Consider the following 25722-nt stretch of genomic DNA (forward strand, 5'->3'; position numbering starts at 1 on the left):
TTTATTATTACAAGTTTTGACATGCTTTGAGAGCTTGTAGTAAGTTATCTGCATATAGCTGTAAATTAAAAGTTTGTGGAAAACACGATAACTGAATAATAACTTAAAAGTAATTTTCCACTTTTAGATGTTTTCGGGGAGGGGGATCTTTTGTGCCCAACTATCCAGAAAACTTGGCAGGCAAAGATTTTGCAGTAGGAGACAAGATGGGGTGTGGACTGCGTCACTTTGACGTGCCAAATGGCCAGAATGTCCTCTGCATTTACTTCACATGGAGTGGGTCAATAGTATGTCTGTTCTCTCTCTCTCTCTCTCTCTCTCTCTCTCTCTCTCTCTCTCTCTCTCACGCACATAAGTGTATGAACACACGTTCAGGCATAGACACACATTCACACAACGAGCGTGCACAGTATTACACAAACACACACATCACCTGCATATCTTTGGAGGCATTATTCTTCATTTTTTTTTCAATTTTAGGTAGTAAAAGTACCCAGAGAGGAAGTTGCCCCACCTGACGTCCCATTGTTTCCCTTCATAAACCCTGGGCTGCATTCGAATAACGAAAGTGGTGTGAAAATAACAAGACCTTTCTTGTCCAGTAAGGTAAGATGGCTCCAATGAAAATAATATTGAAAACTTAAAACATGTATAAGCAAAATGAGGTAGGCCTATAACACTTGGCAAAGGAACATTCAATTTGGAGATTTCCTAATTTTAGTAGTCAGCTTGATCCCTCTCAGAGATAATGTGAAGGTGTTTGTCTTTGTGATTTGGGCACATTGGATTTATTGGAAGGTGATTAAAGAGAGAGAGAGAGAGAGAGAGAGAGACTTAGGCATATTATGTATTTGAAACTAGACTTTGTGTGTTTTTATTAACTTTTCTTTGTGTATAATTTTCTTAATTTGTGATTACTTTGTTTAGGATGGTCCTTCACACGCTGGTGCAATCCCCCCTGAGCTTGTTAAGGCATCCCCTTCACAGATCTTGTATTGGGGCACACCCTTCCAAATTGCAGGGGTTGGGAAGGGCACTTTGAATGACCTGATGGAAATATATACCCAAGCTGTGAACAAAGTACAGCAAACACATGCTGGCCTGTTGAAGCAGATGACAGCTTACAGTGATGGCTTGATGAGTGGGAAGATGTATGTATAGCAGAGCAATACTATATTGATATCGACTTTGTGAATATCAGATGCATAAATGACACACGTAGCATTGCAAATAATGATCATAGAATCTGATTTGTGTCTCAGGAAGGGCAGGGTGCATCTTTTTTTTTTTTGGTCTCAAAACTGAGGCCTTAAAAATAATTGTCTAACTTGACACTTTTTAATGACAGGCCTGAGCTTATATAGTAGCCATCTCTATTAAAGAGGTCAGTGCCAGGCCAACTGCATTTTACTCAGTCAGTCATTTTTAAAGTGTTCTTCAACTGGTGCTTCAGTACATATATTATTACAAAGCTGTCTTGTATGACAAATTTGTCTTTTTCTTACCTAAAGCCTAAAACTGAGGTTATTTGTGAAAAAGAGTCCACAGCCAGTCGTCAGCACCCTGCAGCTGAAAGAATCTCTCTTAACTTGGCATGAACTGATGTACTTTTTTTTATGTACAGACACAGGTGTGTCTGTACATATAGCCATCATCTGCGTCTGTCGTCGCCGTCGTCGCCGTCGTCGCCGTCGTGCACTTTTACCGATAACACGATAAGTGGAACACCGTTTTTGCTTTTGGCTTGAAACTTACAGAACTGATAAATATTCATAATACGCAGGTCAAGTTCGAAAATCAGCATGATCGGGCCATTTTTAGGGAAGTTATGCTGTTTTTTCACTTTTTTCAGCATATATGCAGCACCGATAACACGATAAGTGGAAAACCATTTTACTTTTTGGCTTGAAACTTACAAAACTGATGAATATTCATAATCCGCAGGTTAAGTTCGAAAATCAGCATGATCGGGTCATTTTTAGGGAAGTTACGCTGTTTTTTCACTTTTCTCAGCATATATGCAACACCGATAACACGATAAGTGAAATAACATTTTACCTTTTGGCTTGAAACTAACAGAACTGATGGATATTCATAATACGCAGGTCAAGTTCGAAAATCAGCATGATCGGGCCTTTATTTTAGAAGTTATGCTGTTTTTTCACATTTCCTCAGATTCAATTATTAGGCATGTTAACAGTCTCATTATTTAACTAATAAGATACGTAAAAGTGTTTGTTTGATATTTCCTGCATTTTTACAACATTGTTAATTGATTGTGTAAAAATGATGGTAAACTTGTTATCGTGTATTGTGAAATAAAGTGTCAAAAACGGTAATAAACTCATCATTGCAGTTTGTCAGATTCAATCATCCACTATGTTCAGAATCTCAGAATGGAGGAAATTGGACATTAAACACTGTTCTATTGATATTTTTCCCATCTCATCAATTTTCTTAGTTGGTCATATAAAAATGGCAACAAACTGTTTATTTTGTTTTATGTTAAAAAATGTTAAAAATGGAAAGAAACCCATTTCAGAACAGTGCTATCTTGTTTACATTTTGGCATTTTTAAGATGTGACTTTGAAGTTCCATGAGCCTGCAGACCTTTGCTAGTCACGTTTTCTGAATGTTCATGTTACTAATATTCTATTATTAAAAATTGATGGTCATTATGCTGTAAAACATTATGTAATATTGCATCAAAATTTGAAGAAACCCCTATTTTGGGCACTGCTCCCATGATGACCATTTAAGAAAAACCATGTCACTTACTGTTTTCAAACTTACAGGAAAGAAACATGGGGCTAAAATACAGCGTCAGTAGGCAATGCAGTCTGTTTGGTAATTTTTTCTGGCAGTTAAACAGTTTTTTTGTGAAAATTTAATTTTTCACATATTGGCATTTTCAAGGTGTGACTTTGAAGTTCCATGAGCCTGCAGACCTTTGCTAGTCACGTTTTCTGAATGTTCATGTTACTAATATTCCATTATTAAAAATTGATGGTCATTATGCTGTTAAACATTATGTAATATTGCATCAAAATTTGAAGAAACCCCTATTTTGGGCACTGCTCCCATGATGACTATTTAAGAAAAACCATGTCACTTACTGTTTTCAAACTTACAGGAAAGAAACATAGGGCTAAAATACAGCTTCAGTAGGCAATGCAGTCTGTTTGGTAATTTTTTCTGGCAGTTAAACAGTTTTTTGTGAAAATTTAATTTTTCACATATTGGCATTTTCAAGGTGTGACTTTGAAGTTCCATGAGCCTGCAGACCTTTGCTAGTCACGTTTTCTGAATGTTCATGTTACTAATATTCTATTATTAAAAATTGATGGTCATTATGCTGTAAAACATTATGTAATATTGCATCAAAATTTGAAGAAACCCCTATTTTGGGCACTGCTCCCATGATGACCATTTAAGAAAAACCATGTCACTTACTGTTTTCAAACTTACAGGAAAGAAACATGGGGCTAAAATACAGCGTCAGTAGGCAATGCAGTCTGTTTGGTAATTTTTTCTGGCAGTTAAACAGTTTTTTTGTGAAAATTTAATTTTTCACATATTGGCATTTTCAAGGTGTGACTTTGAAGTTCCATGAGCCTGCAGACCTTTGCTAGTCACGTTTTCTGAATGTTCATGTTACTAATATTCCATTATTAAAAATTGATGGTCATTATGCTGGTAAACATTATGTAATATTGCATCAAAATTTGAAGAAACCCCTATTTTGGGCACTGCTCTCATAATGACCATTTAACAAAAATCATGTCAATTACCGTTCTCAAACTTACAGGAAAGAAACATGGATCTAAAGTACAGCTTCAGTTGGCAATGCAGTCTGTTTGGTAATTTTTTCTGGCAGTTAAACAGTTTTTTGTGAAAATTTAATTTTTCACTTATTGGCATTTTCAAGGTGTGACTTTGAAGTTCCATGATCCTGAAGACCTTTGCTTGTCACGTTTTCTGAATGTCCATGTTACTAATATTATATTATTAAAAATTGATGGTCATTATGCTGTTAAGCATTATGTAATATTGCATCAAAATAGAAGAAAACACAATTTTTGGTGCTGCTGCTATGATGAGCATTATGGGAAAACCGTGTTATGACTGTCAAACCTTTAAAAAAGAAACACAGGACTAAAATGCAGAATGAGTTGGAAAAGCAGTCTAATTGGCTTCTTTTTCTGGAAGTTATACATTTGAGTGAAATATTCATTATCTTTTTGGCATATTCATTGTGGGACTCGGAGCTCCCATGGACATGAAGCCAAATGGTAATCAAATTTTCTACATGTCCATGCTATTTATTGTCAATAATCAAAGTTTGGTGATAATTATTCTATAATTTATTATGTAATGTTACATCAAAATTGACAACAATATTTTTGCATTGCTACTGCAAACATTATGAAAAGAAAACTGTGTTACTTATTATTATTTTTATCTTACAAGTATGATTTTTAGGATTGGCATGCAGTTCAAATTAGAAAGCCAGGTCAATTGGGTTATCATTTATTATTGACTATTGAATTATTGAATTTATGCAATTTTATGTGAAATTTTCATTTTTCTCATTCTGGCACTTTCTAAGTATAAACTTGAACTCTGATGGGCCTGAAGCCTTATGCTTTTACTTTTGTCGTTGTTACCTGTTGTGCATAATTAAAATTTGATGTTGACTGTGCAGTAAAACATAATGTATTATTGCATCAGAATTGGTAGTCTCCTATTTTGTGCATTATTGTTTTGTGCTTTTCTTAAGATGTGACTTATGGGCCTGAAAGACCTTTGAGAGGGTCAGTCTGTTAATATCCCTTGGGTATCACTTAGCTAATTTCTGAGTTATAAAGTCATTTGCCTAATTGATAGGCCAATAAAGGAGATTACATAAAGCACACTTGTTGATATTTCCTTGTAAACTCCCAAAAGTTAAGCTCTCTGCTAGATTAATATTAAGGAAGCAGTGATAATTATGCAGGTTATTATATATATATATATATATATATATATATATATATATATATATATATATATATATATATATATAATCAAAGATTAAAAGTTTGAATAGCAGCTTCATTGAAATTATATTTACCTCAGGCTCTGCCTTGGAGGTTATATTTTCACCCCTGTTTGTCTGTTATCAACATAACTCAAAAAGTTATGGACCGATTTTGCTGAAATTTTCAGGAACTGTCAGAATTGGGCCAAAGAGGACAATGATTAGTTTTTAGTGGTGGTCTGGCTCAATAATCAATCAATAATCAACAATAATCAACAATTGCTGCCTTGGCAGAGGTCTGCACTCTCGGTGGTTTTCTAGTTTTGTTATGTTTTCCTTTACAATTTTTTCTCAAACACTTGCATTTGTGACTTTTAACTCTCATCCGCTCGAGGCTCTGCACATTTTCTGTATTTCCACATAAGTAATTGTATTGTTTTTTATGTCTTTAAACATTATATAAAATTATTTTATGCACTGTCATCATTTTTCAAATATTGAGACTTTCATCATGTGACTATAGTCTCTCATGGTCCTGAAACTGTAATCTTATTGAAGGGGTGGATTGAGACCATCTTCTGGGTCTTCTTGAAGACAGGTTATTAAGTTTATATTGACTGGTATCTATTTTTTCTGTTGGAAGACCATCAAAATGGAGGATGGATCAACATAGATACTTTGGAATACTGTCAGAAAATATCTCAGGGTCCGCTCCTGTTATTGACCATGTTACCTGTTGTGCATGATTAAAATTCAGTGTTGACTGACAGTGCTATTATGAGCATTATTTATTATTGCATCAAAATTGACAAAATGACCTTTTTTTGCATCTTTATTTTCTGTTTTTTGTCTGTACATTTGACAGCTTTGCTGCCTTGTTTAAACAGAAGATAAATTTTTTTGCACATCAATAGAAGTTATTCCATAAAGGACTTTTTTTATATTATTTCATGTGAAAATCCTTTTCAGCTCTGTGAAGAAATTCTCCTTGCTGCAGGAATTCTGCACTTTGAGCGTCCAGCTGGATAGATTTTCGAGATTCCTGGGAGCTCAAAAGGACATAGTGAAGCATGTCTGCCTGGATGAAAAGGTAAGGCCAGACAAATTTTGTAGATTGGTTGGGTACAACCTACCCTAATTTTGAGGAAATCAGTTATTGCACCTATTTTTATGTATAAAAAAAAAATTCACGGGGTATTGATGTGGTAAGAGGAAGAAATTTACAATTTACAACTCTAAAAATATCCACGCTATGGGTTTGACATTTCCCCTTGAAATGAATATTCACCACCCTTAAAATAAAAGAAAAACACTGGCCAGCCCTGAAATTAAATTGATATGTTCGTTAAACTTCATGATGTTTTGAAAAAACAAAAACAAAGTTTAACCTAAATTTCCTCTGTCTGCCCCGTTTACTGAGAGTTGTCACACGAGAACCAGTTGATCAATTTTGTCAAAACTAATGATGAACAATGTCCATTATAAAAAGCTATGTAAGATATTAATTTTAAGAAGTTAATTTTAATGTTAAAATTTAAATGTTAACTAATAAGAAGTAAAATGTATTATTTTTCTATTTCAAGGATCTCTCAGAAAAAGTTATGTAAGAAGTTAATTCTAAGACGTTAATTTTAATGTTAAAATGTAAATGTTAACTTAAGAATTAAAATGTATTATTTTTCTATTGCAAGGGTCTCCCAGAAATGTTCAATGGTCTTCTAATATGTCAGAAGATCAAGGATTTTGTTAGTCCCTGGCAGACAGACAGCAAGGAGCAGAAAATAGTCCAGAGGTACGCTAGAGTGAATGCAGGCGGGATTGCAGATGACAGTTGGAAAAACATCCATGGGATCCATCACAAGGTCCTGAAAGATTTACATTCTCAGGTAAAAAGGCTTTATAAGTTTTCTTTTTATTGCAAATTTTTGCATACTTTAGGGTTTTTCTTTTTGCTGACAAATACATAACTGATTGTAGTATAATATATATTGAAGAATCTATTTTCTTTATCATATTTACTTTCAGTAAAGTTTATTTAATTAAAAAAACTTAATATCAGAATTGTAAAAGAATGATTGTTAAGTGTCAAAATTTTAAAGGTTGAATAATATTGATTATATTTATTTATCTTATTTTATGACAGAGTATATAATTGTCATTCTGCAGTAATTGTTTAAAATTTTTATAAAAAATTAAACAGTGAACTAGAAAAATGTTACAGTCTTTTATTCAAGAAGTGTATAGATGGTTTCAGGTTATTTATTGCCAGTATATTGATATATACACATCTCAGATTGTGCTACTGAATGTATTGAGACAAAACATTAAATTTCCATGATCTCAATTGTATCCAGAAACAATCTTTTTAATTCTGTCCCAGTTTATTGTGTTCATGATTTCATTTGTGACAGTACATAAATAAAAAAAACATTTATTTTGGGCATGAACTTTTTAATGATGTAATGACTTTTAACTGATCACTGTATTTTAATATTAAGATTAAAATCTCTTGTTTTAGGGTATTATTCTGTACCTGAGTCAGCTTCCAGAGCCGATAGTGATCTTGAACATTGAGGTGTTTGCAGCAGTGATGAACAAGGCACTCAACTGTAGCACTCCTGTTCCCATGTCAACCCCTGTGCTATATCTGCCAGATGGGCAGAAGGTTTATACCTGTCAAAATTTGAAGGAGGCAGTTACCAGCATTGATTCTGCAATTGATGATAAAAACTTCCAGGTAACCATATATATAAGTATTCTTTTAACCAAGCTGTTTTTGTAAAGTATATACTGTGCATGTTGTACAGTTCTGGCTTAGTTAAGTTAACATTAGATATTGGACGGAAAAAATTATAGAGATCATTATTAACATATATATATCCCTTTGAGTTTGTAAGTGCTGATCTCTTCTATGAATTTTCGCTGTCATAAAACAATGTTAATATAAGTTATCTACAGACACTGTGATTGAAATTGTGTTATTTTGCTACTTTCAGATACTGTACAAGATGATTAATGACCTGGGGATTCTCCAACAGGCGAAAAGTTTCCGCACCAGCCTCACCCCAGAAGATTGGACATATCTTTTCTTCAATTGTCGGACTGTCCAACAGCCCAGCATTCCACTGGTCAGTCAGAAATATTACATATTACGTAATTAAGTAAATGTAGATTGTCAAAAATTACTGTTAGAGGCAAAGTAGGCAAATTATTATTCAAAAATACTTTCTTTGAAGTTGATAATTGCAGGTAATGGATTTTAAAATTATTATTCAAAAATACTTTCTTTGAAGTTGATAATTGCAGGTAATGGATTTTAAAATTAACAATTCTCGTTCATCTAAATTTTAGCACTTTGTTCTTAACAATATGATGGCTGGTTCAAACAGGAAGCCAAGGGGTTATTCTGTTTAGTCTTTCGTTCCTCATCATATTCATTAGTGGCTACAGAGATCTTATTTTGGGATGTGTGTGCAATTAATGATAATAATAATAATAATGATAATAATAAAATAATAATAATAATAATAATAATAATAATAATAATAATTATTATTATTATTATTATTATTATTATTATTATTATTATTATTATTATTATTATAACATGAATTCTACTGCTCAGATGAGTGATAAATATTATTGTTATCTAGAATTAATGTAGAATTTTATGCTCCTTTATATTTCAGGAAGATTTCAATTGTCCTCCCAATGCACCAGTCATCAAGAAGACACAAACCTATACATACCCTGCCGGGTTCCACAGGGATCTTTTGCCGGCCATTTTTGCAGCTTGTGAACAGTTTGTTTCACCTGAAATTGTTTGGGCACAAGGATTTCTGTGTCGGCATGATGGAATTGAAGTCATGGTCAATGAAACTATTACTGGTGCGGTAATTTCCTAAGTAATACAAAAAAGGATTAATCATATTTTTGACCGCATATTTCTTTTTGGACAAAACTCAAATGACGAAATGCTTGTTGAATGGGTTCATTTAAGAAAGTTGCCTGTTGAAGGCTGGGTTTTATAAGTTAAAAAAATTATTTGAAATAGCAAATTTTAATATTAAAAAAATCTGAAATAGAGATGATTAATAATTTTGAGTTGTGGCAAACTATGTACCAATATATGTTAATGGGATACAGATAATCTTACATTTCTGTTACTTAGTTATAGTTACTGTAATAAATAATAGATTTTTTGTGAATTTTTTTTTTCATAGGTGTGGGCACAGGTATGATTACCCTCTCTGGACAAAGCTACAGACCAGAGGATGAAAGGGCAAAGGCTGAGATGGAAAGAAGCATCTTGTTAGAGATGTATATCTATGGCATGGTCATTGACTCAGTGCTGGGAGAGACACAGACTCTAGCTTTTCGACAAGGTGGGTGGTTTATTTAGTAGCCCCTCTCTCAGACATCTGATAATAGCAGTCTTCATCATTTCACTTCATTTGTCAAGAGGGATTAGGAAACTGCTAATCTGGAGTTAAAATCTGTTGATAATGGGGATAACTATCTGATTCAGAAACCAATCTTGAGCTGCAATTTTCTTTTATCTTACCAGTAATCACACAGTCAAGTAACTAATAATAAAATTATCTTAGTTTTTATACCAGTCTGACATTATATATATCTGATAGTACCAGTCATGTAACAGTGACCTATTTTATTTAGGTTGTTGGTTGTCCTGCTAAATATTTTTTTTTATTTAAGATTTTTATATTTTAAGAGTGTTCAGATAATATGTGTTGCTTTTGTTTATCGTTTTATTACTTTTACATTCATATATTGTGCATTTGTCTTAGATCAGTAGTTTAAAAACGTTTTCTGTGATCCAGATAAAACACTAGTCAAGAAAGCTGGGAAATGTGAAAATTTACAGTGTAGAGTTCAAAATATAATCATTATCTAACTTCAATCACAGGTGACCTGTCCGAGCTGCTGGACATAAAGGTGGACCCTTGCCTATGCCAGGAACATGTGTGGAGCCGGCCAGATGGGACATACCCTTGGGACTACAAGGTGACCGTGTGCACTCGGTGTAACAACTGCTCAGATAAAGGGATAACATGTCCATGGAATGGCATAAAGGAGAGGAGACTCAGGTATGCCTTACGCTGACTGCAGAGACATCTATAGGAGGGATAATTCATTTGACTTGAATTACTAGACATGTACATCTTAATGGAAGTATTGGTTTTAGAAAAGAGAATGTATGAACAAATTATTGTTATTTGAACAAAAAGAATGCTCTGACGTATGTTTGTGGATCAGAGAGTGATTAAAAAGCTCTGAAAATAAATCTGTAGGAATAAATCTAAGAAATTAATGGAAACTTTTAAAAATTATCAAACTGAATGTTTTATTATTATTATTATTATTATTATTATTATTATTATTATTTTTATTATTATTATTCAGTTCTGGAGAGGTGTGGGCATCATCTCTCAAACAGCTGGACTCTGGTCAGGAAACCTGTCACCTGGGCACAGAGTGGCACCTCCCGGTCATGTTTGAAAACTTGGAGGAATGTGGATGTGACACAGAAATCCGTGCTTGTCGTCGCTGTGGACTGTGCAGACATTGTGCTTACGTTTTAGTGAGTTTGATAGTGTGCATGTTTTTTTCATTGCTTGGTTGATGCAGTTTGTACTGAAAAATTTGAATCAAAACATGTATTTGTCTGTTGTTTAAGAGACCAATGAATTTGTAGAAGAGTTCAAATTGTATGCAATAATTATACTAAGACCCCATTCCCAGAGATTAGATCGATCCAACTAGATTGACCTAACTCCCTGGGGGTTCACGCTAAATAGCTGTCAGCCGCGCGGGCACGAAAGTTAATTACCCCCTTACAGCTTGTAGTAGGCGGGACGGACACTTAAGCCGGATTATCTGACAGTTATCTAGTGAGACTCCCCACGGGGATAGATCGATGTAAAATCTATGGGAATGCGCCCTAAGTCAAATTTTTGTTCACATTATTGCCTAGTATTATATTTTTATACATGTATGAATTATCCCACAGTATGTGTCAATTATCTCACAGAATCATGCAAACATTCCCTTTTATTTTATCTCTTTATGATGATAATGTACAACTGACACGTTTCAGGGCACTATTCATGCGAGGGTGGACCCTGGCTATGGGTCTCTGATGAATAATCTTGTGACACACGAAGCAGCGATGACCACCTACCGTTGTGAATACCCTCTAGATGGCACTGTCCATCAGATAGTCAATATTTCTGCCATGAAATACTTGAACCAAGACTTTCAGGGCATTGTTTTGCTGACTAGGTAATTGTCAAAAATATTAATTAATTAATTTTTTTTTTTTAAGAAATGAAGTAAATTTGGATGCATCGTATAACAAATGCAAATAAATGTTAGCAGGTAAACAGAAAGGTCATTGCAATGAAGATTTTTAGGTATATTTCATGTCAAATATTATACTGACTTGTTAAAAAAAAAACTTTCCATGATGAGCATCTTCCAGTTTCATTATATTCAGATCTCTTGCACTGAGATAGTAGATATTTATGCTTGCAATAAAAATAAACAGTAAACCACCAGTTTTAATCACCATTTTCAATTTTTCTCCAAAGTCATTTTTCACGAAAAAATCTCAAAGAGTTTTTTTGTGGTTCTCTGTCATGTTCATTACAATCTACTTTCAGTTTTCTTCAAGACAAAGAATTGAAGTTGTTGATTGGGGAGGGTGGGACAGTGACACTGATGGTAGGGCAGCAGGCTGATTATCCAGCAGCTTCCTACGGTCTGCTCCGTTCTCTAGAGAAAGGAGATGTTTTGACTCTGAAAGTAACTGTGTACCCTGGATCCATGGAGCGGTAAAAAATCATTGAATTCAGATTCTTTTTTACGTATTTGAATTTTTCACAGACTGACAAATATTAGACTTGATTTCAAGATATACTATATAAAGAATATGGAATTTTTCTTAGATGTGTGCTCCACAATTTCTTTGGTTTAAATTAAAGGCCTCCATTGTGATTTTGTTAAATTAAGAAACAATCCTCAGTGCAGTTCAAGATGGCATTTTCAGATTTTGATAGAATTTAAATTTTGAAATTTGTTATGTTTATTATCATTTTATAAGTATTGTTCTCTGAGTACATGCCAATAAAGTTAATAGGATTTGCATCAACATTAAATACTTTTTCAGTTTTGACCAAAATGGAGTGACAAAGTTGATAGATGAAGATGCATCTGTTGTGGTAAGCAACGTATTGAATTTTTCAACTTTCAGTCAAGTACAATATCTGTAGTAAATAGAAATGTTCTTAGATAAAAATGTATCTTGATAATATAATTCATGGTAAATGATTAAATATATTACATTTGCACCTGACAGTTGTAACTACTAGAGCATCCAGATCACCAGAGAAAAGATGGATCCATTTCTCATTTATTTAAAACATTTGATTATCTTTACTCAGCAAAATATAATGTGAATGAATATTTTGACAGTGAGACCAAAAAAATTTATTGTGGCTCGGTTCTTGTTAGAAAGTATGTTTTTGTGAATGAGGATAGATCATAAATCTTGAAATAAAAAAAATAAAAAATTTATTAAAGATGTGTTATTTGGATTTTCTCATATATGGCAAAATTTCATACTTTTCACTTACTATGTTATGTTACTTTTTCATGATATGTCATTTTAGTTACTTACACAAATGTACTAACTGACACAAAGTTAATGGTATGTTCACCTTTTTTAAGCTTTTGACTCAAAATTTCTTTGTAAGTATTGCTAACGCCGGTAAGCATTCCTTTGTGGAAAATTATATATTTATTTTGTTCAAAAAGTATTATTATAAGTAACTATAAAACACCTACATTTTTCTGTCTCATAGCAGCTGCCAATGTATCTCCAAGTGATTCTGAATGGCGTCTGTCTGAATACGTACATGATTCCTAATCTGGAGTGGTACCCCACACTGGTCACCCAGGGGCAGCAGGCAGGGGAGTTCAGGGGCTGGAACTTTGAATGTCCAACGATGCCCTTGGTCATCAGGGTTAGTATTTCTGTCAATTAAAGTTGCAAGTGCAGTGCATACATTCTATAAAAGAGAATTCTTAATTATGTGCCACATAAACAGTGATAATATACAGTCCGAAACAAAAAATGATATTATAATGCAAACTTTGTAATATGTTTTGTAATATGTGAAGGTATTTTTATAAGTTCAATTCTGTTACGCCAACTAAGTGACATTTAATAAAGACTGTTAGTGACAAAGATCTAATTCAGTAAGGATTTAGCACAGCCATCCTTGATGTATTGAAACTGTGTTCATGGTCTAGAGAAATTGCAAGATCTCTTTTTATGTTCACAGTCCAGTTTTCCTGGAGGGAGTGTGCCTACACTGACTGCTCTTGATGAAGAAGAAGACTGCTACGTCTACAACTGCTCTGTTGATGAATCGCCCAGAGGAACTGTTGTTTCCTTCAGGTTAGACAGATATAGACCATCATTTTTGTAGTACATGTTTTCAGTGAATATTATTCCTTATATCATAGATGTTGAGAGCTAAAGATACAAAATTAATGTGGCATTTCTCAACAACACATGTCATGCATGAAGAACAGCTACACCACACCTGGGTCCGGTTTCATCAAGGCTGGATAGCGCTGTCCAGAGGATAGCGGCCATTATTAGCCACTGGATAGCACTATGCAGCCTTGATGAAACCAGGCCCTGACTTTTTAGTTATATATTGAGTAAGATACAGCCTTAGTCCACAAGGTTTAAATGACATCAATTCATGTGCTTAAATTATGTCCCATGCACCTCTGTGTCTCGTGGTGTAACTATTACATACGATTACAACGGTCAGTGCAATCCCCTTTATGTGTATAAAAACCAATTTCACTTTGACACAAGTTAGAAAAGAAAGTTTTTCCTTGTGCAAAAATGTTACACTATGCTTAATGCGTTTAAGGTTCCAAACAAATATTTTTGTTTTCTGGTCTATTTTTTTCCACCCTGAGTTTCAAACATGACAGAGGGTTGCTGTTGGTAGAGGATAGTCAGGGACAGATTGGGGCCATCTTCTGGTCTTCCATAAGACGGTTAGATTTTCAAGTTTATATTGACGGGTATCTAATTTTTTCTGTCAAAAGATGGTCAAAAATGGAGATGGATTAACAAAGATAATTTGGAAGACTGTCAGAAAATATCTCTGAATCCGCCCCTGATAGTTTTGGGAACCTCTGCAGTTGGGGTAGTTTTCCTTAGAATCGACACATTGTGATATTTGAATTTTATATTCACCTGCAGCTGTATTTATTGCATAGTTTCTTTGGATTTTCTTTTTAGTTGAGAATTCAAATTCTACAGACAAATGCATTTATTAATATTTATGTTTTACATTGCAGAAAAGAAGAAGACCCATTTTTGTCCTACTGCATTATCAAGATACCATTGGCTGGACTAGACCCTGCAAATTTTATGGAAGTAGAATTCCAAGATGTGGACATTTGTGGGAAGTTCTATATGGGACCTATCTGGTTTTCTGATGCAGAGGTGGAGGCCATGGATTTTAGAGAGACTGTGTCCTATGTTCTATCAGTTTGGGACGAGTATGTGTGAATGGTTTTATTTTTCACTTGTCCTTATATAATATCATGCAAGTTTTGTCACATTTGTTATCAGTTAATTAGTTTTATGAACTTTTCAAATTTTAGTGAAGTGTTTGTCACATCTGTTTTTAAGAATTTGATGCACCTTGGTTTGATAGATTAAAAAATATATTTTTAAATTGATAACCTAAAAATCCATTTTGTTTGTAAAGTTTGATAAGCTTTTGTGGAATTCTAACTCTATGACTTACATTTAGAAGTTGGATTTTGGTATAGTTAGTACAGATACATGTACCTAAAATGTTATTTCAGTGAGAAATTGAAGAGGAGCTTGGACTGTGGGGACAGAGTGTCTGTGGTTGTTGACATAGATAGTGTCCAGAATGTCAGCGCTGAGAACACAGAGGTTCGTGTCACTTGGGAGCTGCCAGCAGGAAGAAGCATTGTGACAACTGTAAGTCCATGTGCCTTAATTGTAATAGAAATATGCAGATAAGGACTCTTTCAGATTGATGTAGATTTAATATGTATTACATCTTTACAGTAGATCTTCATAGATGCATCAATATTATAACTTATTTACTTCTTTAAGATCTATATGGTGATTTGATATGCATTTTCAGATTGATGCAAACATTTGTGAATGTTTTCAAAATGATAAATTTTGAGAGCTTCAAATTTTGAAGTTCTTAATCTTATCACATTCACTTTTTTGTAACCTGCTAAAAACAAAATACAGTTTGAAGTAGGAAAGCAACTTTTGAGAGCATAAGCATTATTTCACTTCTTAAGTATTTTCCAATGAGAAATTTTAATTTTAAAAATGTTAAGGTATTATATGTAATGGTCAAAAGCCAGTCATTGAGAGGCAGGGGAATTATGTTTGAGGGGAGTAGACTGAAGAAGATTAGTAGACTGTAAAATGATGTGACTGCATTTAAGCCTGGATCTACCGGCATCTTTATCGTCCCCCATTTTTTCAGCTACCACTATACAACCAGCCAGAGCCTGGGGTCAAAGGTCGGGTCCATATGGCCATTTTGTTCCAGAAGAATCCAGAATTTCCTTCACCTAAAGGGCCCACTGTCAGAGTCACCAAGGTAATTGTAATATAAATAGGATGACTGTGTTTAACTGATTACTAATTATACAAAATGCTTTGCTTAATAAATAATTATAGAACTGATTTGACCACCTTTAAATTTTTTTCCAGGGTTGCTAATGTCATCAAGTAATACATGATCAGTTGTGATTGCCTTTTTATCTGCTTTTTATTACACTTGCTTGATAGCATAAATTTTAAAAATATCATTTTTCTACTTATATATTATAATATATTTTATATGAAACAAGAAAATGTATGTGATGGTGCTAAATAGTGTCATGCTATTTAATTTAAGATGTAATAGTCTTTTTGTTACTTTAAAAATAGTATTTTTGGGAAATACAGTTTTCCCTTTCATACTTATATTCACTAAGATTCACTATTAATTTTAGTTTGGAAATCTGGATTATAACCTTCTGCCTGCCCCCGTAAAAACACTGTCTTGCAGAAGAGTTGACCCAGGAGACAGGACTGAAATAGGTAAAATCCACAAGAAAAAAAATGCATTTTATACATATTTTGTTCATTTATAGTGTATTTCCCTGGACTGCACACGGTCTTCCCTGAATACATGTGTTACTAGAATATTGTGCAAAATTTGTCTTGCCCTATAGAATTTTTTGTAACTTTTTTATATCATTGCTATTAAGAAATGCATATTTTCCAGCCTTTTGCAAAAAAAAAAAAAAAAAGAGAGAGAGAGAGAGAGAGAGAGAGAGAGAGAGAGAGAGAGAGAGAGAGAGAAAAGAAAAATGTTGCTGATAAAATTGGATTCACAAGTTTAATTATAATTTTGGCATTTTTCTTCATTTTTTTCAGCTCTCACCTACAGTTCTGGTACAATGACAGCCAATGACACCCCACTTGGCACTTGGCTTCTACTCCCAGAACTAACTGAAGCAGTTCTGAAGAAGGTTACCTTGAAGAAACTTCTGGAATTTGGCAATCTGACGGCCATGTTGGCATGTCAGAATACCAGGCCTGCTTGGATACACCCGCGAGGCTACCCGCGATATCCAGGTAAGCTCAAATACAAGACTATGTCCAAGTTCATTAGCAAAAAAATTACACTAAATGGTTTAAGAAAATAAAAATAGAAATAGTTATTTGACTATTTTTGGTCATGTGATATGTGTTACTGCCAGATCATCTGATGTTGCCAGTGCACTTGTCTACTCTGAAGTCTCTTTTCCACACATGACAGCCAGCTGCAACCAACTTTTGAAATTTAAAGGGATAATTACTCTTCATATGAGGTCTATATTTCACTATAAAAACATTGTGAATAATTCACAGAAATATAATATATTCTGTTGTACGACAAAAGCAGCAGTTATAGCTATTATTCTGATATCTGAGCTTGTCTTCAGACCACGTGACCTCCATTGATGGCTATACTCTGTTACAATCTCTTAAGAGATTTAAACAAAAAACCAAACTTTTTAGAAAAAAACAGGGACTAACTTTGAATGTAAAAATGGATTCATTAGCCATTGGCAAGTATGGGAAAATTGTTGTTTACTCCAGGAAAATTCATTTTTTGGCCAAACGAAGAGTTATTATCCCTTTAAGCTGTGCACAATAAAAAAACTAATTCCATTATTCATGATACTGCAATAAAATGTTTGCATTTGTGCCAAGTGTACTTTTTTAATATGGCTATCTGGCTGCATCTAGATGTTTGTGTGATCATTTGTGATGGAAAATTCAATTTAATCAGCTTGCCTCACAGAATATTTCATAGAAAGTACTCAACTTATTTGCCATGTTTAAATGGTAACATTTCTTCAAATTCTTGCAGCTCATTTTCATTTGATTGACATGGCTCCCCAGAAGGTAAAGACCAGTGCTGAGGCAGTGCTGATGTTTGAGAATATGCTGATGAACAGAATTTACAGAGGCCTCGCCCAGAGAAAAGTAAGTGCACAGATATATGTTATAAAAATTATCATTTCTTAAATCTAGAGTTCATGTAGGTACATGTGGGGATAACTTGTAGACAGTACTTGTATGAGATAAGAAGCACCATAGTTCAGCTATTTCACATAGTTTCTTAGTAGTATTTATACTGATTGTTATGATTTCATAAAACAGTTACGGTAGAAATATCACTATTTCAATATTTCAATTTCACTATATCAATGTTTTAAAAGGCAGTATGGAATAACAAGGACTTAAACATATGAAATGTATGATGATTTGATAAATTATACCATGTTATGTACAGTAGCATAATTTTCACAGAGAGCAAAAAAAAATGATGATAAACAGTACTTTTCTGTAAATTTTATGCTGTTTAATTGTAAGCTCTAAACATAATTAATTTTTTGCTTCTCTAGGTCTCATTGCCCCTGTTAGATTCAACAAACCCACAAGAGCGGGAAAAGGTATTGTGCAGTCACTTCCTGTTGTACTAGTACACAAGAAATATGCATCATGACCTTTTGATATATTTTGAAATGTAATCTGTAATCTTTGAATATGTCAAATATCAAAAAATATTTCAAATTAAATCTTGTGAAACCTAGTTTAACTAATAGATAGTTTTCTTATTAATTGTTCTGTCATGGCTGCCGAATCAATACATTGCTGATATTATAAGCAGGTACCAGTAATTGGAAGCAAAGTATTTGTCAATGATTTATAAGTACCTGTGTCACGATCCAAAATAATTTTACTCAGATATTATCAAAATACAATTTTCTGAGAAGGTTGCATATCTTTTTAAAAAGATATTTCCACATTACAAGAACAAAAAGTTCTCATCATTTAATTACAATGTATTCCAGATAGAGTATCTTTTCCAAGAAAGATATCTCTCCTTTTGTGCTGCCATCTGCAGGCATGTTTGGAAAGGAGGCTTCACATCGGAGAGGCAAGCTGCAGTGCCATGGATCAAGGAGTTAAGTGAGACCTATGGAGACCTGCAAGCTGGTTTAATGGAAAATCACAACCATGGTTGCAGGGAGATTCATGACAAGCCAGACGAAGTTTTTAAGGGTCCTCACGTCAGCTTGAAGCAAGGGGAAAATCTGGAAAAGTTCAAATTTGATAAAAATCGAGGCACCGAATATGCTGTTGCTGTTGTTTTGCAAAAAACAGATACAGATCTGGAGAAGATTCCTGTACAAAGTGAAGATCTGTCCACGCTATACCTTACCTGTGGTCAGCCATCGTGGTTTGAGCCGTCCACATACTCTGATGGCAATCTGGAATTGACTACTCAGCTCCCATCGACGTGGAAAATGAAAAATCTCGCAAAATTTTGTGTCAATGGCCTCATCACAACAAGCCAGAATGTTTCATCTATGGAGTGTAAAAACTTGACAGTGGTGGATGTCTCTGAGTCTCTAGTAGAGACTTTGCCAGACTTCAGGTAAATGATCCAAAGATTAAGATATTTGATAATGAATATTAATTGGAAACAGTGTCATGTTGCAGGTGGAATTATAGTAAATAATGATGAAGGTTTTCTAGAAGTCAAAAGATAATCATGCAGAATATTTAATAGATTACTGTTTGCTTGGACTTAAGAAAGACAAAAGTATTATGAAAAACCTTTTTTATTTTGCTAATTAGTAATTCATTTATTTAGTAAAATATAGAAAATTTTAATGGAAGCATGATAATCAGTAAGAAGGTCATTCATGCTTTATTTTGATATTCAATATGTTTTTATTATTTTCAGAGTTCTGCCTAAAGTGAGGGAGGTCAATGCATCTCATTGTATGGTGACCATTCAGTCTCTGACCAGTTGTCATATTGATCAGCTGAAATATCTGGTCAGCCTGTCACTGGATGAACTGTTACTGGACTCTTTGCCAAGGAGCTTTGGACAACTGAAAACACTTCAGTATCTGTCCATTAAAGGTAGTGTTTCTCTTATCTGTGCATGGATTTATTGACTTGTTGGGTGGCCATTTGAGTGAATGAACAAATGAATGAATTGCCATTTATTTTGTTCTTAATTTGCACTTTGATTAGATATTCACCTGTTACAGATTTCAAATTGTTTAAGTTTTAGATAAAAGAATTTTATTAACAAAAGCCGAGTTATGTCTCATTTCTTACTAGTAGATGAAATTATATAAAAACAAGTGAGAAATGAGGTTTTTGAGGGTCTCTCAACATATTTCCATAAATGACATGAGATTTAGTAGACACATACTTGTAAAACTTTATTATATCTCATTCCAAGCACAATGTATTGACCTTTCCAAGGTTTATTGTCTATGACTGAGAAAATTATAAGATGTTAACTGTAAATCAGAAAATAATATAGTATAAAGTGAGAACTTTTGAGAGCATATTATATAATATTTGTAAGCAACATTTTCCTTTTAGCTATTTTCCCCTGTGAAAAAAATTGTCAATTTCAAGTACCATGAAAATCTTTTACAAATCTTAAATAAATCTTTGGATTCACAACTCTCATAATATTAATTCAATTTGCAATGATGCAATTGTTTAAGTTTTACCCTATAATAAACTTAGTACATATTTCCCAGGTATCCCCTGGCTGCGAGGGGACGAGGACCCGCAGTGTGGCCAGGCAGAAACATCTGGACTCTCAAATTCTGTAGCAAAAGTTGCTGCCCGTACATCCTGCATTGAAGTAAGGAAATATGTTTTTATGATCCTGATTTTTTGAATGAATGGCACTTTTTCACTAATTTTTCTATTTAAAGTAAATTTATATAACTTAGACAGTTGATAATCTTTTATCTTTTTAGTATTCACTAAAACTTGATATAAGTTTTCAACATTTCAACATAACCAGATTTCAACTTTTTAAACAATTTATTCAATTTTTTTTCAGTCTCCAAATGAGCTGTTGAAGAAGTATGACTATGACAACAATGACATACTGAATGTGAAAGAGGAGATACCTGGTCTGAACACAGAGTTGTTCATGAGTGTACCAAGATTGGGACAGACATTTAAAGGTTTTACTGTGCTTTGATCTTGCCTTTTATAATATAATCATATCTATGTTCCTTTCTATCACATATTGATCTTTTAATGAGCCATTTTGATAATTCAGTGGAGTTGATATTAACCAACTAAACTGTGTATCACAAGTTTTAATTTTGCAAGATTTTGAAAAATTAATGTTTTTTCTTAAAATCATTTTAGCTTCCATGATTTGATTCCATTATTTTCAAGAATCCCTACAATAATTTATCAATTGTTAATAAATTAAGTATTGTATAAATCCAGATGCAGACTCAAGTGGCATCCCTCTAGCCGTGTTTGAGATGGAAAATTTGAGAGAGCTTCGTCTTGCCAACCAGGGCATAAACTCTGTTCCACAAACCATCGCCAAGCTGAAGAGACTCCGGGTATTGGAGCTGTCTAACAATCCCCTTCTGGAGAGTGTTGCAGGAGAAGTGGCCTTCTTACCCATTAGAGGTTAGTTTTGACTGTTTGCCTGTTTTGAATTAAAATTTGGTCTTAGATTCTGTGTCATTTTACAATTTTGATCAATGAAGCAGTACAAAGATGCACATTTTTAGATAAAGAAGTGTTTTTTGAATTATATTAATTTCACTGACTAGAAGCCTGAGATTGAATGAATTGATATTCAACTTCAGATAATGTTAGCCAAGGCTTGAAGCTGGATGGATGCCCTTCCCTGAAGAGTCCTCCAAATGACATAGTGGGCAGAGGAGGAGGCGCTGTCATCAGCTTCCTCAAACGTGTAGCAGGCGGCTTTACTGTCTGCAGGAGGACAAAGCTCATGTTTGTTGGACTGGGAGGAGCTGGGAAAACAAGGTGAGTTAGGGACCATTCCCAGACCCTATCATACTAACTGTGGAGCATCTATCTCCAGTGGCATTCTCGCTAAATTGCAATGAACTTAAGCTGCAGGTTAGATGTCTGTCAGGCCTACTAAAGCTGCTTTGGGGTTATTAATTATCGTATAGCAGCTAAAGTAGGCGTGCCAGACATTTAAGCTGCTTAAGCTGAAGGCGATTTATTGAGAAACCCCTTGGAGATGGATTGATCCTGTTAGATTGACTTAGGTGAGGGAGGCCAGTCTTAGACATAGTACAGGGAGTAGCTGGTAAAAAGAGGTGAGGTATTTAATTAAAGATTTGACTGGGAGGAGCTGGGAAATGCAGTAAGTGAAAGCATTTGGAAAATTTGGTAAGACTTTATTTGGCCTTTCATGTTGAACTTTTGAAAATCTGAATGTTCTCTTGCCAGGACGTAAAAGGTGGCATTGACAAAAGACAAAGATGTTGAATTTTATGCTACTTAAACAGTTAAAATTCACCTAAGGTCTGTGATAACTGGTAAATTTTCACATGTCTACTTCAGTTTGCTGCGTGCTTTAATGAGTGGTAACTACAAAACAAAATCTCTGGGTGCCAAAGAAGTCACTGATGGCATTGACATCAAAGCGTGGACAGTGAAGAAGAATGATGGGCCAGAAGTGACCTTCAGCACTTGGGATTTTGCTGGACAGAAAGTGTACTACAACACACATCAGGTGGGTGACAGTCTTATTTGACACTCATTTTCATAAGCTGGGAAACAAAATCACAGGTCTCTAGTCTGCAATTTCAGTTTCCTAATAAGCTGGTAAACAAAAATTTTTTTTAAGTCTGTGGCCAGCAATTTTTATAAGCCAGTAAGCAAAATACAGGTCCCTGAACAGCAATTTGAAAGGGAGGTTTTTTTCTGACAAAGTGGACCTCTTTACCCTCTTAGTTGACCCCTTTTGAAAAGTAGAATAAAATGAATATCAAGTTTTTATGACAGACCCTTTCCAGCCAAAAAGGCAGTTTTTTTACCCCCCCCCCCCCCCCCTGCATACTGACCTGTACATAAACAGCTGCAAAATATTTAATTTATTTGTACACATCTGACCAGGTTAATCTTCACCATGTTAAAACATGATTTATTATCACAGTGGATGCTGATGTGGTTTAAACTAAAATTAAACTATTTTGTACATTATTCTTTGTGTTCTGTTTCCCTAGTTTTTCCTGTCCAGTAGAGCAGTGTACCTGCTGCTGTGGACCACCAGATCTGGCTACGAACATGCAGGACTGGAGTTTTGGCTGAGCTCCATCGCCAGCCACGCTCCTGGAGCACCTGTTTTTGTCATCGGGACGCGAGCAGATGAGGTATGACTGTGTCAATCTCTGTCTGATATAAACACTGAATAGTGGAGATATTTCTCTTTCCTAATAAGGATGCTGGGCTTTTTGGTAACATCACAGGCAAATATTGAATCTTTAAATCTGTAAATTTTAATTTATTTTTAAAAGTTAATACAGCTTCAAATGAGTTCTCAATCAGATGTTTTGATTTTGATGGATTGAAATTTGAAGAGTTAACATAAAAATTCACTTGTTAAAGATACACAGTGACTGTTTTTTAGATTGTTTCACTTTGATAGTATGATTAACATTCTTATTACCTTCTACAGGTTGATAAGCCAGAAATTCCCATGGAGAAACTACAGAAGAAATTCCCCCAAATTGCCGGCTTTCATTTCATCAGCTCTCTCACTGGACAGGTATGAAATATGAAGTGGTCAGCTGGATTTGAAAGACTGAATTGTTAATCTGGGCTCTAAATTGAAAGCATCACTAATTGCAATAGCTTTATCACTTTTTAATTCGCGGCTATTATATAGGGCGAGTAAATCCCGAGTTATGGAATAGAGGCAAATCTCCATGCTTGCACTCAGTCGCAATTTGCGGTGCTTTTAAGTTACGGAGCCCTGGTGCTGTTATGGCGATTTATTAAATTAATCTCAAGATTTTGCAGTTTGGACAAGGTTGTTACTATTTATTACTTGGTCAATACTTTTAGGTTATAACGTACGTGTAAAGTTGATAGAGTCAGTTGGTGTTTTCAAGGTTAATAGAGCAAGTGCTGAGTTTTTCAAATGAAATTATGTACTGAATTGTTTTCCAGTAGATAAAAAAAAATTATGCTGCTAAGGTATGTGAGAAAACAATGATATTGCGCATAAAAATAGACTAATCATTATAAGTGAATAAATAACATAATGCAGAATTAAACCTTAATAATGATCATTATACAGTGAAGGCTGATTTAAGAAACCATATTCTATTGTGTTGTCAGGGTATCCGTGTGTTGGAGGACCGGTTGGTGGATGTGACTTTGGCACAGAAATATATGGGTGAACAGATCCCCACTGTCTGGCTGAAACTGGAGACCGCTATTCTCACGTAGGCTTTATTAGGACACGCAGGCCCATGCATGCACACACCCACACACACATCAAATGCATAATTTATCAATTATTAAGTACATGTTGTACGGAGATAATACCAACATATCTTCAGTCTGAATGCCACTGTTTCCTTGCTAGCTTTATTTATCTTTTTTAGCGAGATATGCAGTCATTTGACTCTAAAATATGTTATTGAGTAAACAGCTTTAATGTTTTATTTTGATTTCATGTCATTTTATTTTGTTTTATTTCACAGCATGAAGGAGAAGAAGAAAGTGAGCATTGTTAAGTGGGAAGAGATTGCTGCAATGGCAAATGAAGTTGGAATTTATGAAGAAGATGATGTAAGGATGTTTATGCTTTTGTTCCTCATACAAGAGACTTCTGTGACTTTTAGATTTTTTTTAAGCAACTGCATTTAAATCTGAAAACAAACCACTTAAGAAATTCTCAGAGCAGTGACACAGATCTGTGTTTCAATGATGATTGACTAATGATGTTTCCTCAACTCTACCAAAATGTTATTAATAATTGTGATTTTTCATAAACAATATTCTTATTATGCTATTTCAAGGCTTTGTCTTTAAATGTAATGTTAGTAAGAAACTATTTCACTTTGTGTACATGCCTGATCCAGCAAAATATATAACCATCAATATACGGATTATGACAATGTTTTCATGAAAAATGTTTTCAAAACATGATAATATTTCAAGAAAACATAGAAATCATTTTAAAACCATTAAAAAATGCTTTTGAATAACCTTTTAGAAAAAGTTCTTATCCTTCATATTTAAAAAATACTAAGTCTTTGACTTTCATTTTTATCCTATATCCTGACTTGTATTCACTGTGAATCACTGTGTTCTTGCAGCTGAAGGAAGCCATCCAGTTCCTGACCTACCTAGGCTCAGTGCAGTATTTTGACAATGAGTTCCTTAGGAAATATGTGGTCATCAACCCGCAGTGGATTGCTGATGTCATGGCATGCGTGGTGTCCATTAAGGCCAATGCCATTAAGGTGAGACCAATCTAGATAGAGACTGAGATAATTTATTTTAACCTGAGCAGAGAATACAAAAATTACAATAAATATTCTAAAATTAAATTAATATGATAAAACTTAACAATATTTTACAGTCAAATAATTATTATTAATAAAACTTGCATTGCGGCTTTCCATACTTTTTAATGACTCAGATATACCTAAATGTCAATATGAACATACAGTCCTTATAATCAGTTAGAGACACAAATATTAACCAGAGTCACTTACAGAAACATTACTTCTAGTACACTTAGACTTCTACACTATTGAAATAAATAAAATTTTACTACATTTCTACTTCTTCTCTCAGGACGGTCGCCTGAACCACTCAGACATCGGTGTCATTTGGAAGGCGTATGACAAGGAGTATCACGAGTGGCTGCTGATGTTGACCCAGGAGTTTGATCTGACCTTCCCTTTGCCAGATCAGAAGGTCAACCTGGTACCATGTCTGCTGCCTGGAGAGGAGCCAAAGGTCAGTCTTAAACTGACCAAATTTTGATTTTTTTTCTTTGTTTATTTTTATGTAGTTATTAATTCACTTTTGTATTTTTTTTAGAGTTTTAAAAAATTAAGAGTCTTTCATGAAGTCCATGTTCATTTATCATAAAAGAGTAGTCATGCATGAAAACTCACTTCCTAGATAGATCAACAAAATTCAGTGTGGGATATTTTTGCTTGCATAGTAATATTACATGTAATAGATGTACAACTGATG

The 25722-nt window shown here is 34.2% G+C and overlaps 2 protein-coding genes across 3 annotated transcripts in view; one reads left to right on the forward strand and one right to left on the reverse strand.

Annotated features, from left to right (window-relative positions):
• The window catches only part of LOC147763043 (RNA helicase MOV-10-like), a 296407-nt gene that overhangs the window by 46515 nt on the left and 224170 nt on the right, over positions 1-25722 (reverse strand). The window lies entirely within an intron of this gene.
• LOC106160503 (uncharacterized) overlaps positions 1-25722 on the forward strand; it is a 67079-nt gene that overhangs the window by 26357 nt on the left and 15000 nt on the right. Inside the window, exons 11-46 of one of the 2 annotated variants that reach the window (XM_087007831.1) lie at positions 128-287; positions 481-606; positions 928-1151; positions 5991-6111; positions 6713-6907; positions 7540-7758; positions 8018-8149; positions 8711-8909; positions 9245-9406; positions 9949-10129; positions 10446-10623; positions 11140-11324; positions 11705-11875; positions 12211-12262; positions 12905-13066; positions 13388-13503; positions 14430-14633; positions 14946-15087; positions 15617-15733; positions 16131-16218; positions 16558-16758; positions 17540-17655; positions 18078-18125; positions 18528-19114; positions 19427-19608; positions 20247-20353; positions 20558-20684; positions 20959-21150; positions 21333-21513; positions 22063-22234; positions 22728-22874; positions 23180-23269; positions 23845-23951; positions 24213-24300; positions 24831-24977; positions 25315-25479. In XM_087007831.1, the coding sequence (XP_086863957.1) occupies positions 128-287; positions 481-606; positions 928-1151; positions 5991-6111; positions 6713-6907; positions 7540-7758; positions 8018-8149; positions 8711-8909; positions 9245-9406; positions 9949-10129; positions 10446-10623; positions 11140-11324; positions 11705-11875; positions 12211-12262; positions 12905-13066; positions 13388-13503; positions 14430-14633; positions 14946-15087; positions 15617-15733; positions 16131-16218; positions 16558-16758; positions 17540-17655; positions 18078-18125; positions 18528-19114; positions 19427-19608; positions 20247-20353; positions 20558-20684; positions 20959-21150; positions 21333-21513; positions 22063-22234; positions 22728-22874; positions 23180-23269; positions 23845-23951; positions 24213-24300; positions 24831-24977; positions 25315-25479 (5791 nt within the window). The remainder of the gene's footprint in view (positions 1-127; positions 288-480; positions 607-927; positions 1152-5990; positions 6112-6712; positions 6908-7539; positions 7759-8017; positions 8150-8710; positions 8910-9244; positions 9407-9948; positions 10130-10445; positions 10624-11139; positions 11325-11704; positions 11876-12210; positions 12263-12904; positions 13067-13387; positions 13504-14429; positions 14634-14945; positions 15088-15616; positions 15734-16130; positions 16219-16557; positions 16759-17539; positions 17656-18077; positions 18126-18527; positions 19115-19426; positions 19609-20246; positions 20354-20557; positions 20685-20958; positions 21151-21332; positions 21514-22062; positions 22235-22727; positions 22875-23179; positions 23270-23844; positions 23952-24212; positions 24301-24830; positions 24978-25314; positions 25480-25722) is intronic. The other variant, XM_087007832.1, reaches the window with a different exon arrangement.

Source organism: Lingula anatina, chromosome 3 (assembly GCF_051362555.1).
Source record: "Lingula anatina isolate TDL-2025a chromosome 3, LinAna3.0, whole genome shotgun sequence".
NCBI lineage: Eukaryota > Metazoa > Brachiopoda > Lingulata > Lingulida > Lingulidae > Lingula > Lingula anatina.